Raw genomic sequence first — 17,977 nt, forward strand, 5'->3', positions numbered from 1 at the left:
AGTCCATGGATGTACTGCCATAACATGATGGAAGAACCATCATCAAGAAAGATCAAAATTATTGCCGGGTGTGGTGGCTCACTCCTGTAATTCCAGCTCTTTGGGAGGCTGAGGCAGGTGGATCACCTGAGGTCAGGAGTTTGAGACCAGCCTCACCAACATGGTGAAACCCCATGTATTTTTAGTCTTCACTAAAAACACAGAAAATTATCCAGGCATGGTGGTGGGCATCTGTAGTCTCAGCTACTTGGGAGGCTAAGGCAGAAGAATCACTTGAACCCCGAAGGCAGAGGTTGCAGTGAGCTGAGGTCATGCCACCACACGCCAGCCTGGGCTATGGAGTGAGACTTTGTTGGAAGGAAGGAAGGAAGGAATGAAGGAAGGAAGGAAGAAAGGAAGGAGAGAAAGAGAAAGAGAAAAAGAGAGAGAGAAAGAGAAAGAAAGAAAAAGAAAGAAAGAAGAAGAAAAAGTTTTTACTTTGTACAACAGTACCAAAGCTATAAAATGAGAATGAGACCTGAGATCACTGGCTGAAAGAAATACAAGAAAAGAACAATATGTAATAGGACAACAGGTACAGTCCCATCAAGATCAGGCTGATTAGGCTCCCAAACAGATTAAAGGAATACTGTCAATTTTTTTCCTTCTCCTTTTGAAAGACCTTATTCAGAGAACTCCTCAATTAGCACATCAGTTACAGCACAGTTTTCATCCAAACCCTCTGAACCCTGTATTACGCCTGCTGGATTGAACACCTGTCCACTATGTGATACTTGACCCAGCCCCCGTGGGAAGGTACAATTCCAGATCTCCCTGCCTCCAGTCCACCTAAGCTTGCAGCGAGGAACATGTCTGCTTAAGGCTGCGTGAGGAACTAGACTCAGACAACGGATCTTATATCCTTGACTCTATTCCACCAGCATAAATTTATGATGGTTGTATTTTCCAAACTTGACTCCCACTTCAGGAGGCACCATTTTATGGGACTTATAAAACATGCTCTGACTACAATGATAACATTTTTAACTTCAAATGTGCCTTTGATTAAAATATTTCAAATGGAATGTATTGTACGTATCAAGGAAAGAGATTGTTAAGAATAGTCTTCATTCCACCCAACTAGCAGAGCCTCCTCAGGTGGAGGTAATCAAATTTCTTCGAAAAATGTTGGTTTAGATATCATCTCAAGCAGAGCCCTGAAAAACTAGAAAATTTATTTGCACATAAAAGAGGTCTGAACAATTTCCATAGAGAAGCATTTTAAAATTAATAAAACTAAACCAATTTTACTAGTGAGTCATCCTAAATATTCCCATTGTTGATGTAACGAGTGGAAAGTTTAAATTAATAGTTGCTCAAGAAACAGATCCACCTTCACACACACTTCTTGGGAAAGATTCTGACAACATGAACTACAAAAATAAGGGTAAAGGCGGATAAAGAGAAAGACGAAGAAAAGGAACCAAGAAAAAGTGAGGCGCTTTGTAACATGTCAACTTGGGTAGGCGGAACTACACTTCCCAGAATTCCTTTTACCGCATTGTTTCCATTAGGAGGCCCTGGCAGAAAGGAAGTGGCAGCCATCTTTGTAGCTCCCCAAGCTGTCGCGTATCTCGTTGGTTTTAAGATGGTGGCTAAGCCTCCTGCTGTTTCACTTTTCCACGTAATGTGGAGCCTCCTTTAGTTCATAACAAATGGTCTGGCTTCTGTAGCACACCCACGACCAAGGTCGAGGTAAAAAGAACTGACATAGGTTTCAGTCCATGCTCATAGATTCCAGCTCCTGCTCCCATTAACGTTCATCTACGTTCTATGTTCTCACTTTCCAGCGGTTCATATTTCAAGCTACAACATCATCCGCAGAGACAGCTGCCTTCCAAAGAGTGCTTAACCACACCCCAAAGTTGTATTAAGTCAGATCCCTTATATATCCAAGAAGCTCTGCTTCTCTCATTGAACTTTGTAACTCTGAGGCTCCCACTTAGGAAAGCTGAATGCCACAGAAGGAATTTTCTCACTGCACTGTTGTTTCTTCCCAGAGCCCTCTGTTCTTTGGCTCACATCTGGACTGCTTTCCCTCTAGGCCTGCTATATGAGGCATGTAAAAAGTAATACCGACAGACATTTGACAGATTCCCCCAAAATGTGCAGCTTCAGTTTCCACACAACCCGTGTCCTCCCCTGCATTCTAGTTAAGATAAAATGAAACGCTTATTCACTACTCGTCTTTTCAGAGGTTTCTCACCTATGTGTTTGGAATTTTTCCCCTCTGATTATCAAACTAATTTTAAATTGGTTGCCTAGCAGGAAATGTGCAAAAGATGTTTTCTTATTTTTTTCTGCCACAAAGAATGAAAAGTGTTCTTGCTAAAGAATATGTTTGTTTTTCTTTCTGTGTATATGCAAGGACTGTGGACTTGAGTTTATTTTATGCTTCCGAATAACAACATCTTTCTTATTAAAGAAGAATCTCTCCAGAAGGTCACATGTTATTAAAAAAACAATTCCAACCAAATACACATTGAATTCTAATAGAAAACAGATTTTTTTACTGGTAACACATGAAGAAATTTAGCTATATTGTATAAAAATATGTGGGGAGAAAAGAAAACAAGAGTTCTTGTTAAGTAAAACCACATTTAAAAATATGCCTTTAAGAACAAGGAAGATGGAAGGGAACACAAGATACCTGCTTTCATTCTACTACTCAGTTAGGATGCATCTGACTTTTTTGATGAACTTGTAACGTATCTTTTCATCCTGATACATAAATCCAATCTCTATATGTGCCTCTTTTCTCCAGTTTTTAGATTCTTAAAATATTATCTCTTCATGAAATACCATTCAAGTAATTGGAAAATACATGATTCCTGCCACTATGCTAATATCCGAAAGTAGAATCCTCAGGGTTGCAAGCTATTCTGACAAAATTTCTGGACTCCAGTAGAAAATGTAAAAATATACATCTGATGAAAATATATTTGCACGTTTGAATTTACATTTTTTCTTTTTTCTGTTTTTATTTCTTAGAAAAAGGAATACAATCTAAATATAATTCCCTGAGATATAATTTCCTGCTTGCGTTTCAAAGTATAGCTTAGGTTGAGAGACAAAAAAAAATTCATTGTATACAACAATACCTATTAATTTGTTGGTTGGCCCATATTTAGTTCATTATGGACAACTTATTTTTCTGCATATGCATTTGGGATTAGAACCTGGCATGTAAAACCTTTAAAATTTACATTTAAAACTTTGTGGGCCGAGTGTCGTGATTCACACCTGTAATCCCAGCACTTTGGGAGGCTGAGGCGGGTGGATCATGAGGTCAGGAGAGTGAGACCATCCTGGCCAACATGGTGAGACCCAGTCTCTACTAAAAATACAAAAAATTAGCCAGGCACAGTGGCACACGTGTAATCTCAGCTATTTGGGAGGCTGAGGCAGGAGAATAGCTTGGACCGGGGAGGCAGAGGTTGCAGTGAACCGAGATCGCACCACTGCACTCCAGCCTGGGCAATAGAGCAAGACTCTGCCTCAAAAAAAAAAAAAAAATATATATATATATATATATGTATGTTATATATATACGTATATTATATATATGTATAGTATATGTGTGTGTGTATATATATATATTTGCACTTGGATGACTTTGCCAATAACTAGAACTCCCTGAAAAACAAAGGCTAGGCACCCAACTCCCACATCCATGACCAAGAGTATACGACAAAGTGATTCCTCTAAGATTGAAATGTTTGTGTCCTGCTTCTCCTTCAGTGACATTGTGGAAAAATTCTAGAACTTTTGGAATAGACATTGTGTGCTTGACTCCAGCAATCAAGATTCTGAAATATTGAGGCCCCATTTCAGAGTCATACACTCATACTAGTTTTTGTTGTTGTTGTTTATAATCTAAAGAAATAAACTTCAGCCATCTAGAGCAAAAATAATTGGATTTGTGGAGGGATACTGACTCAGATAAATAATAGAATCAATGACAGACTGATACAAGCCAAGGGAAGGCAGAATAAGGACAGCTCCAAAAATCTCTCGAAGATGAGTTCTTGGATTTATTCTGTAATATGCAGCCCTTAAAATGTTTTAGTTTCAGGGGAATTTTGGCATCTGTGTCTTTCCGGACAAATCTCACAGCCCTAAGAGGGAGAATCTAATTGGCCCAGTCGTCTGTATTTCAGTGTACACCTAGATATATGGCACCCACACACTGAGGCCACACCTCTGCTCCCTGGCCCACAGATTCTTGACAAATGTGGCTACTGGGGGAATCTTGTGAGCAAGGAAATCTCCACAGTATGCGTCATCCTCCTGCTACAAAATTAGGGGATTTCAGGAGAAATGAAAGTGGGGGATCAATCCAGTTTAATGGAAGATTGCCTGGCTCAATAAAGATGCTTGGCAAGCAAGCCTAAGATCTCATCTCCTGTGACTCTTTCACTAATGAATCAACCATATTACATGTGTCCTGTTCTATTGCTGTGTTGTATATAGTTGTTACCTTTTTATTTGCCTATTCTAATTTCCATGTATCTTTTCTGAATGAAATAAGCCCTGCTTAGCCACAAGCCCTTCTCCTAGCCATCCACCAAGGCTAGATGTTCTCCTGTGTATTTACTTCCCTTATATCACACATCACTATTGGGTAGTGGAGCTTCTCCTCTCATTCCAGGGAGATTGAGGGGCTTTTCTTATTTCAATATCCACAGCACCCAGCATATGCACACCATTCAGTAGAAGCTCCAATATTTTTATTTTGCATGGAATAATAATATTGCCTATCTGTAGTAGCATATAATGTAAAGATTCAAAATTGGTAACTTGGTCAAACTTGATAACTTACATGAAGTGCTTATGACAATGCCTGATACACAGAAAATTTGCAATAAATTTTCCTTCTGTCTTGAAGCAATGTTATGACTGTTTAATTCATTCTGTAAAGAATGAGGCACCGGCCTGGATGTGGTGGCTTACACCTGTAATCCCAGCACTTTGGGAGGCCAAAGCAAGTGGATCACTGGAGGTCAGGAGTTCGATACCAGCCTGGTCAACATGGTGGAACCACACCTCCACTAAATATATAAAAATTATCTGGGTGCGGTGGTGGGTGTCTATAATCCCAACTACTCAGGAGGCTGAGGCAGGAGGATCACTTGAAGCTAGGAGGTGGAGGTTGCAGTGAGCCAAGATCACACAATTAACTCCAGCCTGGGCAACAGAGTGAGACCCTGTTTCAAAAAAAGAGTGAGGCAGCAATGTACACATAAGATAATAAATCATTTTATAAAGGTAATCCCAACATTAGATGAGGAAGCCACCATGCTCAGCCTGCTGCCTCATTCTTTACGGAATGAATTAAACAGTCATGACATTATTCTTAATAACGTAGAACTATTTGTGGAATGGGGAAGCAGTGAATGTTGATGCAGCCAATACACTCCTAAAGTCATTTTACTAAAATTCCCAAATTTATCCACGCCGTAGCATAAGAATTTTACATTTCAAAAAAAAAAAAAAAAAAAAAAAAAAAGGTGAAAGGAACTTCTTTAATCTGCAATGGAAGACCTTGTAGCAGAACAAAATTGCTAGCAAGAAAATGGAAAAGTAGATAAAATATAATAAAAACTGTATATGACGGCATGAGACAGTTACTGAGGAGGCCAAGCTTGAGGGACCAGATTGGGAAGAGAAGTGAAAGCTTAATGCAATCAGTAATTAAGCTGCACAAGACACTAAAAATGTAATAAAGAAAATGAAAAGCAAACTACAGTTGCCACTAGCTGCAGACCTCAGCAGCTTCCTTGCCAATCCTGCTCAGAGTAGCTGCACATCACTGGCATCCTATTTTCCCTATAAGCTCTAACCTTTCCATCCGTGTCACTGCTTCAAGAGGGCTGCTTTGTGATTTTTTGATTTCCCAACTTTCCTTTTCTGATTGACTGACTGATACAATGTTGGCATATACAAACCCAAACAGTAATTGCACTAAATGTAAATAGTCTATGCCAATTAAAAACAATACTTCTAAAACAATCTTGAAAAACATAAAATTAGACAACTCACACTCCTGAATCTCAAAACTAATCGCAAAGCTATAGTGATCAAGGAATTGTGATACTGGCATAAGAATAGACAGAGAGCAATGAAATAGAATGGAGACTAGAAATAAACCATCACATGTACAGTCAATTGATTTTCAACAAAGGTGTCAAGACAATTCAATGAGGAAAGAATAGTTTTGCCAACACACGGTGCTATGACAACTGGATATCCACACGCAAGAGAAAGAGAATGAAGCCGGGCAGACAGCTACTACTGTTTGCATACATGGGTCTTCAGAAGATCTTTATCCTTTACTGTTGAATCTAATGATGTAATACTACTGGTGTGAATAAAGACTTAGAAGCAAAAAGGACATGTGTTTGGGAAATGGCATGTACCCAGTTTGGCAAGAGGCAAAGTAAAAGGAAATAGTATGATTTGGCTGAAAACTCTTAAGACCTGGATTCACAATGTCTGGGATAAAGTTCTTACTCAACAACAGTTTAAATTGGGATTCTCTAACAGCAGAGCCTGGGACAAAGACTGGGATACAAGTAGTTGATTTGGAGGTGATTCCAGGTAGCATAAACAAAGGAGTGGTCAAGTGAGATGGAACAGGGAGAAAAGCCGAAGAGTATCTAATGAGTGGGGTACAGTCATAGACCACTGAGGCTCCAAGCTACTGACACCTCTGAGAGCCCCACATCAGAATGTTCCTCTCAGGTGGCAAGAGATCTGAGTGTGGGAATGGATCCTGAAACCCTGTAGTCCAACTCAATATTGGCACAGAGCCTTCTCTGTAAACGTAAATAAGTATTAACATTTAAAAATCACTTACTATGAGCCAGGCACTCTCTGAACGCTTCCTATGTATTAATTCATATAATCCCCATAGTAGCCCTTTGAGATATGTATTATTATTTTTACTTACCATTTTCCCAGTGAGGTGACTAGGACATAAAGAGAGCAAGCAACTTGCTTAACGTCATACATGCCACGACTTGACTTGAAGCAGACTGTTCTAGAAGCAGGGTCTTATCCATTTGCTGTGGGCTTTTAGCTTTACACTGAGGCTGTGGGGTTCCCAGCCTTAGAACATCTGCCAACCCCAGGCCCTTGTTGCTTCAGTGGTATTGATTCCACTCGTTTTAACATAATCCTTCTGCCTGTTTTCTGAATCCCCAGCTCCTCTTCTCTTCTCTAGAGCTAGGTGATCACCTTCCACTTTCTCACTTTTATCTTCACCCTTTCCTTCCACAGTCATTTCCCCTTTTCACTCTAAAACAAGCCCAAGTGTATTAAAACCTAGAAAATTAAAACCTCTCTTATCCCTGCCTCTAGCAAGTTTCCTATTTCTCTCCATTTCAACTATGCTTATTTTTTTTAAGAAGCAGACAGTCCACACTCACTGGTCCCATGGTCTCTCTTTCCATGAACTCCTCTATGAAGTGCTTCTGGTGTCTTTACTGCAACTGCAGCTGCTCACAATGATGCCACAAGACTCCTCACGGCAGTTTCTCATTGAATTCTCAGGCTGCTCCTTCTTTCTTGAAACTTCTTCTTCGACAGGCTTTTATAAAACCCGTCCCTCTTAGTTCTCTGGGTATCCTCCAAGTTTTCTATCTGTACTTTATGGAGTATTCTTTCCTTGTTGGTCCGTTGAATGTTAGTGTTTAACAACTCCCAGCTATTTCATTCCAGCTATTACTTCCCACTGTAACTCCAGACATGTTTGCCCAACGGCCTGCTAGCTCAGACTAAACTTACTATAGTCTCTTCTCTTTCTCTTCTCTCCCCTTGGGAGGAAAGGCTTGCCTTCAAAAGAACCTAGTGAGTTGGCAAAACCACCATTTACTCTTACCCACTCCCAAATATTGGGATTATCAGAAAACATTCCTCCTCCTCAGCCTGCATTTCCAGTTAGTCAATAAGTTCTGCTGATCCTACCTTCTAAATGACAAACTGTCTTCATCAGCCCCATTGCCGCTGCCACCTTAATTTGTGTCTCCATCACCTTGGCATAATCTACTGGTATCTCTCTCTTAGTTGATCAATCTACTTCCAGTTTCTTCCCCATGCAGACCGTCTCCTACAGAGTATAAACCATTATCTTGATGCAAAAAAGATCACATTACTTCTCTACTTAAAAAGGCTTGGAATTTCTCCATCAACTCAACAATCAACAAAATAAAATCCGATTTCTTCCTTTTTGAAGGAAAATTTGTATTATTTTAATTATTTTTATGTACAGAAAACTCAACAGTGAACATTTAACCCAGTCTAGAGGCAAGTTCTTTAGCTTTTGCCTTTTTGAGCTTGGCGATGCAAGCCACAGACTTGGGACCCAGGACACTGCCTCCCCAGTGACGGCAGATCTCATCGCATCTGTCATTGTAATTGGTCCTGATAGCTTTCACCAGCTTAGCCAAAGCGCCTTTGTCTTCTGAGTTAACCTGTGTGAAGGTGACAGTGGTGCAGGTCTTCCTGCGAACTAGACGTCCCAGTCTTGCCTTCCCCTTGATAATGCAGTAAGGGACCCCCATTTTATGACACAAGGCAGGCAAGAAGACAACCAGCTCGATGGGATCCATGTCATGTGCAGTCACCACCAGCTGAGATTTCTTGTTCTCCACCAAGGTGGTGATGGTGTTAACTCCTGCTCGAAGGACAGGTGGTCTCTTAGTGGGGACGTCCCCTTTGCCGGCAGCTTTCTTCTTGGCCCTGGCCAATAGCCTCTGCTTCTTCTCTTGCTTTGTCTCTGGTCTGTACTTATGGGCCAGCTTAAGTAGCTGAGTAGCTGTTTGGCAGTCCTGGGTCTGGGTTAACTGGTTCTTCGCAGGGGGCACTTTACACCACTTATAGAGGATGGTTCTCTGCCACTGCAACCTGACATAGTGGGGCCACTTCACAATGTGGGTGAGGTCTCTTTTGGGCTGGATGTCCTGTCCAATGCCAAAATTCTTAGGCCTTTTCTCAAATGGGATTCACCATTTTCTTGGCCTCCTGCTTCTTCACAATGGCAGGAGCCGGAGCCACCTTCTTCCTCTTGGCCTTTTTTCCTTTCAGCATCTTGGGTGGAGGAGAGAGCCTGATTTTTTTTATGTGGTGATCTAGCTAGTCCCAGCGTCAGTATCCAGAAGCTGCTCAGGTAGTCCCAATGGCTAAAGCCATCATGAGCCAGCCAGCCTGGCATGCTGTGAGTTCTTTGTGGTTAAAATCTGAGTGTGGGAATGGATCCTGAAACCCTGTAGTCACAACTCCATATTGGCTCAGAGCCTTCTCTGTAAACTTAGATAAGTGCTAACATTTAGAAATTACTTACTATAGCCAGGCATTCTCTGAACGCTTCCTATGTATTAATTGATGTAATCTCCATGGTAGCCCTTTGAGATATGTATTATTATTTTTAATTCCAATTTTCCCAATGAGATGACTGAGACATAAAGAGAGCAAACAACTTGCTTAATGTCACATATGCCACAATTAGACTTGAAGTAGATTGTTCTAGAAGCAGGGTCTTATCCATTTGCTCCGGGCTTTGTTAGCTTTACACAGAGGCTGCGGGGTTCCCAGCCTTAGAACATAATTTCAGCCTGTACAGGGATCTACATAAATCACGGGTGAAGTTTGGAAGAAGCAGAGCGGAAGCTCAAGCCACTGAGGGCAACCTGACCTTGGAGCATAACATTACCAGGAGAGTCTTGATCACCACATCTTCCCAATCCTCTATAGCTCTCTTATCTAACACACACACACACACACACACACACACACACACACACACACACACACTCTATGAGACGCTTTCGCCAGATCAGAAGTGGGATGATTGCTGCAGAAGATAATGACAGATGGCCATAGGTAACCCAAGAGGAAAGGGATGAAAAAGGAAGGAGTCAATGAGATAAGAATGGGGAGGAGGATGTGAAGAAGGAATGCATCAAGATGCCACGGAGCTGAGCAAGAGGCAGCCAAGGAGATGTTCTGGGCTAGAATCTTTCAAGAGCAAAAATCTTTAAATAGTCGGTTTTAAGATGTTTGCTGCAACCTAAATTCTTCTTCCTCTTCCCCTGCCTTCTTTGGTTATTGCTGAATCTTCAGCGAGAATCTACTGTGCAGAGATGCCTCGTACCTGTGAAATCTGACAACAGGGAAAGAGGCTGTGTTCTGCCTTGGGAATGATGTGGAGTGGAGAAAAAGAACAGTCAAAAGAGGCTAGACTTGAGGGAAATCACAATAATTTAGTACAAGCAGCAAATAATAGAAAAACATTACTTCCAAAGATCCTGGAAGGTGCCAGCAAATGAGGTTAGATTTCCCCTGTAGATGTGATGGAAACATGGTTTCCCCACCAACTTCAAGGCTTGAGAGCATTCAGGTAACTGATATTTGTACTATGTAAGTTAAGTGGGTCTGGGTCTTATGACAATTTACATGTGAAATAGCTGTAACTCTGTTTTCTAATTGAATTTCAAGGCTCCATTTTAGGGGCTCAGCGAAATAGAATTCTCCACTCATTTCAGCATCATATCAGAATTTAGAATCTCTCTCCAGCCTGGGGATTGCATATGATTTCTGGGGTTTGGGGTGGTGTGAAGTTTGTATAATGTCACAACAACTGTCTGTTCTTGCTCTGGTCACAGGGACCTCAGCCTCAGGGACTACACAGATTGCTGCTCCATCTTCCCCCTCTTCCTTTTCAGCTATCCAAGGGAAAACACCCCATTCTTTTGATTTCCCACCAAGTCATCCTCTTTCCACCCAGGCAAATTGTGAGGAGTGGGAACTGCTCTGACCACTGCCAATCTTTTTTCATCTGTTGTTTCTAGTATTGCTGACTGTGACAATTCTCAAAGGAAATGCATGCCTACATCTACTCTGACTGGGGAAAAACAAAACCCAGTATACAAGAAAATATATGGTACTAATTCACACTACAAATATCGTTCCATTATACTGGATTTATATCCTCCCTTTCTGTTGGTTCAAAGTAGTACTCATAAAATAACCATCCTGTAAAGTAATGAAACTGTATTTTCTTCTATTGCTAATTTCTTCTCTTACCTAACATTAAGTATCTAAGAAATTAAGTGTTTAGTGCTCCACATTAGAGGCCAGCAAACTATCGTATCGCCCACAGTCTAAACTGGACCCATGATCCATTTTTATATTTTTAAGTACTTGAAATAAAATAAATCAAAATTTTGTGACATGTGAAAATTATATAAAATCTAAATTTCAGTGTCTACAAATAAAGTTTTATTGGAACATAGGCATGCTCATTTGTTTATATGCTGGTCTATAGCTGCTTTCATTCTGCAACCAGAGTTGAGAAACTGAAACAGACTGTATAGCATACAATGATGAAAATATTTAATATCTGGTCCTTTACAGAAAAAGTTTGGTCAACCCCTGCTCTATACCAGTGTGTTTCACCTATTCTCAGGGTTATACTTGTTTCCTTATCTAAATCAGGGAGAGTCTTGGATAGTCCGGCCCGCCATCAAAATCCTTGGTTTTAGCCTGGGAGATTATTTAGTACTCCTCTGGTAAAAAGAGGGCATTCTCTCTTGCCTGGTTAATCTGAGTTCACACATGTTTTTCTAGTTCTCCCCTGACTTTGGGATCTTTCTCATGGAAGGAGAAATGCAATGTGGACGCCTTTTTATGATAAAATATAAAATTATAATATACATAGCTGTCAGTTTTCTACATAATGGCGTGAATTTAATGTGGATCACTGCAACCCCAATTGTGCCTCATACGCCTCTGCTAGTCCATATGGATGCATATTATAAATCCGGTTGTCACCTGCAGCTCTCCTTATTTCTGTGAATAAAGACTTATTTCACCTGGAGACCATATTTTATAAAATCACTCCAGATTACTCTGTATAACCATAACAATTGTGAGTCCTTATTTTGCATCATTTTGTTTTGACTAACAGTGTTTTTAAAGTAAAAACTGAGGTCTAATTTTCATGCCTTTGTAACATTTTTCCTATGAATTAGGAAACAAAATCCATATCAGTCCATATTTCCGTATTTTTGGAACTCTCTCACCTCATTATGTAATTTTTCTACTTAATTACCAACATATATCTAGTTATATAGTTCTGGTTTAACTATTTTGCTATAGGGTTGGTGGGAAACAAGGAAAAAGATATACATTATTTTCCTTGTAGTTTTAAAAAATTGTTACTCATATCTCTTTATTTAAACCTCTCCAACTTGGTATGTCTTGGGAAACAGGCAATTTACACAAGACTTTACTACATGATTGCAGCTTTGATTAGATTTTCAGTGAATAGAGAAGACGGTATAAAAACATATAACCCCCCAAACATACATACAAGAAAAATATAGGAAGAATCATGTAGTAATCACAATTCTGTAGAAGTAAAGCCATGTGAAAACTGATAAAATGTAAATTTAGATGAAATTGTCAGAATCACAAGGGTCACATTTGTTGAATGAGTAATTTTGAAAGAAAAGGACATAAATTGGTTATGAAGGAAAGGTCAGTTCAGACTGTCATACAAGTTAATATTGTATGTCAACAGCAGCAATTGGGTATTTTTAAATCTAATAATAAAGAATCCAAACTAGGCAGTAATGAGAGATGTTCTGGTAATTAGATCTAGGGAAAACAGGGCAAGGTAAAAAGAGCCTTGATATATTACTTATGCATGATAGAATTAGTTGATATAATTATATAATGGCTGGTTGATTAGATTATGTATGTCAACTTTTAAGTTTTTGAGCAAAAGAGTTATGGAAGAAAAATCTCCTTTCCCAAACTCCAGAGGTTGCTTGGCAATCAATGTTAGGAGATATTTTTGGCTTTTACAAGGGGCAGGGATTTGCTCTAGGTATACAGGGGGTAGAGGCCAGTGATGTTGCTAAACATCTTGCAATGCACAGAACAGCCCTCACAAGAATTACCCAGCCCAAACTGTCAATGGTACCAAGATTCAGACACTCTGGGTGCGATTAAAAGGTAGAGAAGTTAACAGTGCCAAAATTTAACTAAAAAGTGTAAGAACTAGGTCAGAGGCCTCCGATTAGTCCTGTGTTTGGACTGACCAATCTCTTCTTCCACTTAGTTACCCACAAAGCCAAGTTGTATTTTTCTCCTCTTAATTAATTTGGTGTTTATACCGCATGTTCTCACTCATAAGTGGGAGTTGAACAATGAGAACACGTGGACTCAGGGAGGGGAACATTGCACACTGGGGCCTGTCAGGTGGGGGGATCTGCCTGCCTCAGCCTCCCAAAGTGCTGGGATTACAGGCGTGAGCCACCACATCTGGCCACCCGCTGCATATTTAACATATGTGTTGGCTAAGGGAGGGTCAGCATTAGGAAAAATACCTAATGTAGGTGACAGGTTGATGCGTCCAGCAAGCCATCATGGCACATGTATACCTATATAACAAACCTGCATGTTCTGCACATGTATTCAAGAACTTAAAGTATAATTTAAAAAAAATAAATAAATAAATTTGGTTTTTATACCCATTAAAATGGATGAATCACAGAAACACAATGTTGAATGAAAAAATCAAGTCAAGTAAGCATATATTCAGTATGATATCATTTATATAAAGCTTGAAAACAAGCAAAATAAAACATATTATTTAGGTATATCCATAGTTATATGAATAAAATGAAGGAAAGATAACATTGAATTCAGTATAGTATTTATGTCTGCAAAGAAGAAAGAGTTGGAAGAAAAGTGGGGCGAGGAGAAGGCTTTAAACATTTGAGTCCTTTTCTTTTCTTTTTTTTTTTTGAGAGAGTCTCTTTCTGTCACCAGGCTAGAGTGCAGTGGCACAATCGCAGCTCACTGCAACCTCTGCTTTCTGGGCTCAAGTGATATTCTCCTGCCTCAGCCTCCCTCCCTGGGATTACAGGCTTGCGTCACCATGTCTGGCTACTTTTTGTATTTTTAGTAGAGGCGGGGTTTCACCGTGTTGGCCAGGCTTGTCTCAAACTCCTGATCTCAAATGATCTAACTGCCTCGGCCTACCAAAGTACTGGGATTACAAGTGTGAGCCACTGTGCCTGGGCACATCTTGATTAAATTCTATTTCTGAGATTAGACTGTGGGCTCTTGAGTGTGTGGCTCATTTTATGTATGTATGTATGTATGTATGTATGTACGTACGTACGTATGTATGTGTAGAAACAGTCACCTTAAGTTGCTCAGGCTAGTCTGGAGCTCCTGGCCTCAAGTGATCTTCCAGCTTCAGCCTTCCAAGTAGCTGAGATTTCAGGCGTGAGCTAATGCGCCCGGTTATCGTTATTGTACTATAGAATTCGAGGTAGGTTATATATTCTTTTGGATGTATCAAAAAATCACATAATAAAAACAAATAACATCCAGTTAGAGTGTACTGGTCACTGAAGATTTTTCCTTTAAGTTCTATTGCCATCTGCAGGTTAAAACTAGGTATTGCAGAAAAGTTGTTTTTCAAAGGATAAAAAGTACACAAGGCTGGGTTTCTGTTGTAGCCATGCTTACAATCGCGGATAACGAGCATACAGAATATATTAAATAGATAAACAAGCACCAGCTTATTTTTTTGAAACGGAGTCTTGCTCTGTTACCCAGGCTGGAGTACAATGGTGCGACATCAGCTCACTGCAACCTCCGCCTTCTGGGTTCAAGCAATTCTCCTGCCTAAGCTTCCTGAGTAGCTGGGATTGTAGGCCCTCACCACCACTCTTGGCTAATTTTTGTATTTTTAGTAGAGACTGGGTTTTACCATGTTGGTCAGGCTGGTCTAGAACTCTTGACCTCGTGATCCACCTGCCTCGGGCTCCTAAAGTGCTGGGATTACAGGCATGAGACACCATGCCCGGCCATATTATCTTATAAGTACCACCTGGTTAGTGTCCTACCAAATACCAAGAAACAGAATTAGTAGTTTCACATCACAACAACTGATTTAGTTTATGTTAATAAAAAATTAAATCCCTTTATTCATTCTGCTGCTACCTTAGGCTAAGCCTTTTTCAGGACAGGTTAGCACCTGTTCTCCTTGTCTTTTCTTCTTAGTCTGTACAAAACATCACTACTAGACTGAAGTCTTAAAATAATCATTTTAATATAGCACTGACCTCTTCCAAAGTCTCAAATGGTTTCCCACTACCTGAAGAACAAAGCCAAACTCGTTAAGTAGTTAAGACTTTCTATAGTGGGGCCCCAACCTGGTAATAAACCTTGCCTTCTCTCACCTCCCTATCACTTACCCCATGTAAATTCTTTACTCCAGCCAGTCTGCTTGCTGCCAACTGCTTATTGTGGATGTCTGGTCTGTGTTCTTGCTGTATTCCGCTTCCTTGAACACCATTCTGCCATTTGAACTTCCATCCCTACATATTTATTTTTTATTTTATTAATTATTATTATTATTTGAGATGGAGACTTACTCTGTCTGCTAGGACGGCGTGCAGTAGTGTGATCTTGGCTCACCGCAACCTCCACCTCCCGGTTCCAAGTGATTCTGCTGTCTCAGCCTCCTGAGTAGCTGGGATTTCAGGCGTGCACCACGACACCTGGTTAAATTTTGTATTTTTAGTGGAGATGGGGTTTCACCACGTTGGTCAGGCTGGTCTCAAATTCCTGACCTCGTGATCTGCCTGCCTCGGCCTCCCAAAGTGCTGGGATTACAGGCTTGAGCCACCATGCCCAACCACCCCCTGCATACTTAACACATGGGTTAGGTTATTCTCCTGAATGCAGAAAACTGAAATGTGGTTTCAGTGTTTATCTCTTAGAGGCCATTCTTCTGTTTCTTACCTACATTTCCACAGATTGCTGCACCTAATTTCATCCTACCTGTAAATCCTGGAGCTGTCATTATCTCTGAGACAAAACATCCCTATTTTTAACATCTAAATTACTAAAGCAATCAGTGTCTACATCATGTGTTTGCCATAGTGACACATTACTAATACTAAATTGATTCATTTTTAGAAAGCTTGTTTCCAAAATTATGTTAAATTTCTGAAAGCCAGGGATAATTTTATAGCTTTTGGTTTTTTTCTTTCCTTCTTTCTCTACAAAGATCAGTAATGCTCATATTTGAATTTGAGAACCGCTTTTCAATGTAAATATTTCTCAAATTCCTCCTACCTCCTAACAAATAATAGTACTGACCTTCTGGGACTTTATAAATTCAGACAACATAATGACTAATAGGTACTATAATCTCATGCTTTTGAATTTATTAGAATTGTTTTAATGGTAACAGCTTCTACATATGTTTACTAATAATACATATGTATAAAACAAAATAATGATAGCTAATATTTTGGGCCTTAACATATACTAGTGTTTTTTATGTGCATTTTATTTAATTAAGAAAAAAAACCTTTAAGGAAGCAGGTAGACCTCGGTTTAAATCTAGTCTCTACCACTTGTAGCTACTAGAAGTTTGATTTGTATAATCTTTCATTGCTAAAATGGATCAGCTGCAGAACCAGCCTCTTTAGGGTAGCTGTGAGGATTAAGAAAATCACAACAGCTGAAGTGCTTTATACTGTGACTGGCATAAAATAAACTCTAAGGACATTTTTAAAAAATCGCTTCAAGTTAGGCAGTATTATTCTCTCCTCCTCGTTTCATAGGTGGGGCAATTAAGGCTCAGAAAGGCAAGTAACTTGTCCAAGATGTTAGAGTGGTGGAATTTGGGTAGGGTATTCTGGCTCACAGTAAACACCTGAGCGTTTAGCTGCTCTGGGTTCTGAGCTCCCACGGCACTTACCACACTCCACTTCCCCATCCTTTACTAAAACAGAAGCTCTTCAAGGGCAGGGAGTATATTTTTGCTCTCTCAGTACTTAGCGATAGACACACACAAAGAGTGACAAACAAGTATTAGTGCAAACGGTCATTGCAGTCACAACTGAAGCTAGGGGGGCGAATTGCAGTGGGTTGGAAGAGCTTTATTTTAATTGTGTAGTGAGATGCAGATCTACTTTTTCGGGAAAAATTTTTGTTGATAATTAAACAATGTTTTTGTTGTTAAAACCCAGAAAGCGATTCTTCACCTCTTTTTACCTTTATTTTGCTTAAAAAGTTATCCCATAATTATAAACTGTGTAAAACTAGAATGCCCTGGCACACAACTGAAATTCACAGATGTTTTAACACTCCAGTCAGTCACATTGAAGGCCTTGTAACTTTATTTTTTTTTAAGAGGAAACCTGCCAATTTACTCATCTTAATAGAGCTGCTAACAGAAGAGTATAAATAAAAGAGAATTCAGAGAAAATTTATTGAAATCAAGTTTGGATTAATATCATCTGGTTCTTTTAAGGAACAGGACATTAACCAAAGTGGCATTAAACATCAACATTTGTGATTCTCCTGCTCAGCAGCTACACATGACTTTTGGCAAACTTTAATTTCCGTGGATCAACTCCCTCATACGTAAAATTAGGGAGTTGGACTAGATTATAAGGGTCCTTTTGTTCCCATCTCTTCATGACCGGGATGTGGGTGGGGAAGGAGCAGAGAGCGATGCTGGTCTTGGTTCCTTTTTCCGGCACGGGCCGGAGCTGACACCCCCACGGAAAGTCGCATCCCGCCTCCAATCTTTCTCCACGGGCTGAGGGGGATCAATCCACTTCCGCATAGGCCTAGGGCCGCACGTTCCGCGATCAGCGCTGGAAGCGCAAAGCATGCTGGGATTTGTAGTCCATCCTCCTGTGACAGGCGGGCGTTTAGAACGCGAGGTCGAGTTGGCATTCTGGGATACGTAGTCCCTGGGCGGGGGGATTCGTTCGTGTAATCCGTTTTCGGCTTAAGGAGCCAGAAGCGACAACACGGACTCCGGCGGGTCACATGACTGCAGTCTAGCGCGTAGATCGCACTGCGGCTGCGGCCCGGGCGAGTTCTCGCCCCC

The 17,977-nt window shown here is 40.3% G+C and overlaps 1 protein-coding gene across 1 annotated transcript; it reads right to left on the reverse strand.

Annotated features, from left to right (window-relative positions):
- Positions 1-8,266: 8,266 nt before the first annotated feature.
- On the reverse strand, positions 8,267-17,755 carry LOC108311971 (60S ribosomal protein L7a-like). The gene is made up of 2 exons (XM_037742401.1): positions 17,562-17,755; positions 8,267-8,946 (listed from the first exon to the last, which is right to left on the reverse strand). Exons 1-2 carry the CDS (start codon positions 17,753-17,755, stop codon positions 8,331-8,333), a joined length of 810 nt encoding a protein of 269 aa, XP_037598329.1. The 3' UTR covers positions 8,267-8,330.
- Between the last annotated feature and the right edge of the window lie 222 nt (positions 17,756-17,977).

The sequence above is a fragment of the Cebus imitator genome, unplaced genomic scaffold (genome assembly GCF_001604975.1).
Source record: "Cebus imitator isolate Cc_AM_T3 unplaced genomic scaffold, Cebus_imitator-1.0 Scaffold120, whole genome shotgun sequence".
Taxonomy (NCBI): Eukaryota; Metazoa; Chordata; class Mammalia; order Primates; family Cebidae; genus Cebus; species Cebus imitator.